Source organism: Fonticula alba (assembly GCF_000388065.1).
Source record: "Fonticula alba strain ATCC 38817 unplaced genomic scaffold supercont2.32, whole genome shotgun sequence".
Classification (NCBI taxonomy): domain Eukaryota; order Rotosphaerida; family Fonticulaceae; genus Fonticula; species Fonticula alba.
Genome location: NW_009243002.1, coordinates 11466 through 12942, shown reverse-complemented (window position 1 = coordinate 12942; position 1477 = coordinate 11466). Strand labels below are relative to the sequence as shown.

At 63.4% G+C, this 1477-nt stretch overlaps 1 protein-coding gene across 1 annotated transcript in view; it reads left to right on the top strand.

The window, feature by feature from the left end:
- Positions 1 to 228, top strand: part of H696_06222 (NADH dehydrogenase [ubiquinone] flavoprotein 1, mitochondrial) — a gene marked incomplete at both ends in the record, with an annotated part of 2291 nt that extends 2063 nt beyond the window's left edge. The window contains one exon of the mRNA XM_009499968.1: positions 40 to 228. Within this exon, the coding sequence (XP_009498243.1) occupies positions 40 to 228 (189 nt within the window). The remainder of the gene's footprint in view (positions 1 to 39) is intronic.
- Between the last annotated feature and the right edge of the window lie 1249 nt (positions 229 to 1477).

The window sequence follows — 1477 nt, the reverse complement described above, 5'->3', positions numbered from 1 at the left end:
ACCACCTGGCTGGACAACATGATGGCTCGCTTTGCCAAGGGCCACGCCACCCACGAGGAGATCGACACCATGTTCGAGCTGACCAAGCAGATCGAGGGTCACACCATTTGCGCCCTGGGTGATGCCGCCGCCTGGCCTGTTCAGGGTCTCATCCGCCACTTCCGCCATGAGCTGGTTGAGCGCATCTCGACCACCGACAAGGCCGGCACCAAGCACGCCACTGCTTAATGGCGCGCGTGTTTAGTCCGGCGGGGGGCGACCGCCTCCGTGCGCGCGTTCTCTCTCTCTCTCTCTCTCTCTCTCTCTCTCTCTCTCTCTCCCTCCCCCTCCCTCCTGCTTCCTCCTGCTTCCTTCGTCGGTCCAACTGCCCACGGCTCTGTGGCGACGACAGGATGAGGATGTGGGGGGTTGCGCACCCCCCCCCCCAGCGCCGGGTGTTCTCTCCCTCTTCATCTCTCCCTTGTCCCCCTTCTCCTCTTCCTCGGGTTCCCTTTCTTAGTCTCTCTACTGCCGGCCTCTGTTGTGTGCCCTCCCTGCAAGAGAGAGGTGCCACTGTCGCGGTTGCAGAGCGGGGCCACCTCTCGGATTGTGGTCGGAGAGCTCTGTGTGCCCGCACGAGAGAGCTACGGAGGGAGAGAGATGGCCAGCGAGCAAGTACCTGTGAGTCGTCTCGACGTCGGGGCCGGCGCAGCCACGCACTCTCAGCCTGAGGGCGCTGACCAGAGGGGTACATGTCCCCCCCGGGGCCTGGCCAAGAGGGGCCCCGGCGGAGGAACAGAAGAGACGAGAACGCCAGGAGACGAGGCGCCGCGGGGATAGGCACACCACTGACTTCGGCAGTGCGCGCGCCTTTCTCACTTGCTTCCTCCTTCGCTTCCCTTCTCCTCCTCCCCTGCGGCGCCGCCCTCCTCTTCACACACCCATCATCCCCACCCCCTCCTCTCCCCTTCCCTGCTCCCTCTTCCCCCCTGCTGCACACATATCCGCGGGGAGGGGGCCCAAGCAGGGCCAGGCGAGGCGAGAACCAGAGAGCCCTTCTAGCCCTCTTCCCTCTCCCCTCTCCCTAGACCATAGCAATCAGTCTTCCAGTATGCACACAAAATATATACACAAGAAAACACAGAGTGTCCCCCTTTGGAGGAGTGGGTGGGGGAGAGCGAGAGAGAAGAAGAGGAGGAGCATGCATCTCCTCGCCACCGCGCCCTGCGGGTCTTTCCCGGTGCTCTGAACATATGATCCGCATGTGACCCAGATCACATGCCAGGTTTTGAGTGGTCTCCTTTCCCATCCGGCCCGTCGACGGCGCCCGGGTCTGGGGGAGGGATGCCGGCTGTCCTGGCAGATGGGGGTCGGTCAGTCGGTCGGTCCCCCTGCGTGCTTGTGTGAGTCTGTCTGCATGTTTGTGTGTCTGTGTGTGCACATGTAGACTGTGCTCGGGTCCCCATGTTCTTTGGAGCCGAGGCGGAGAGGGGGGCGG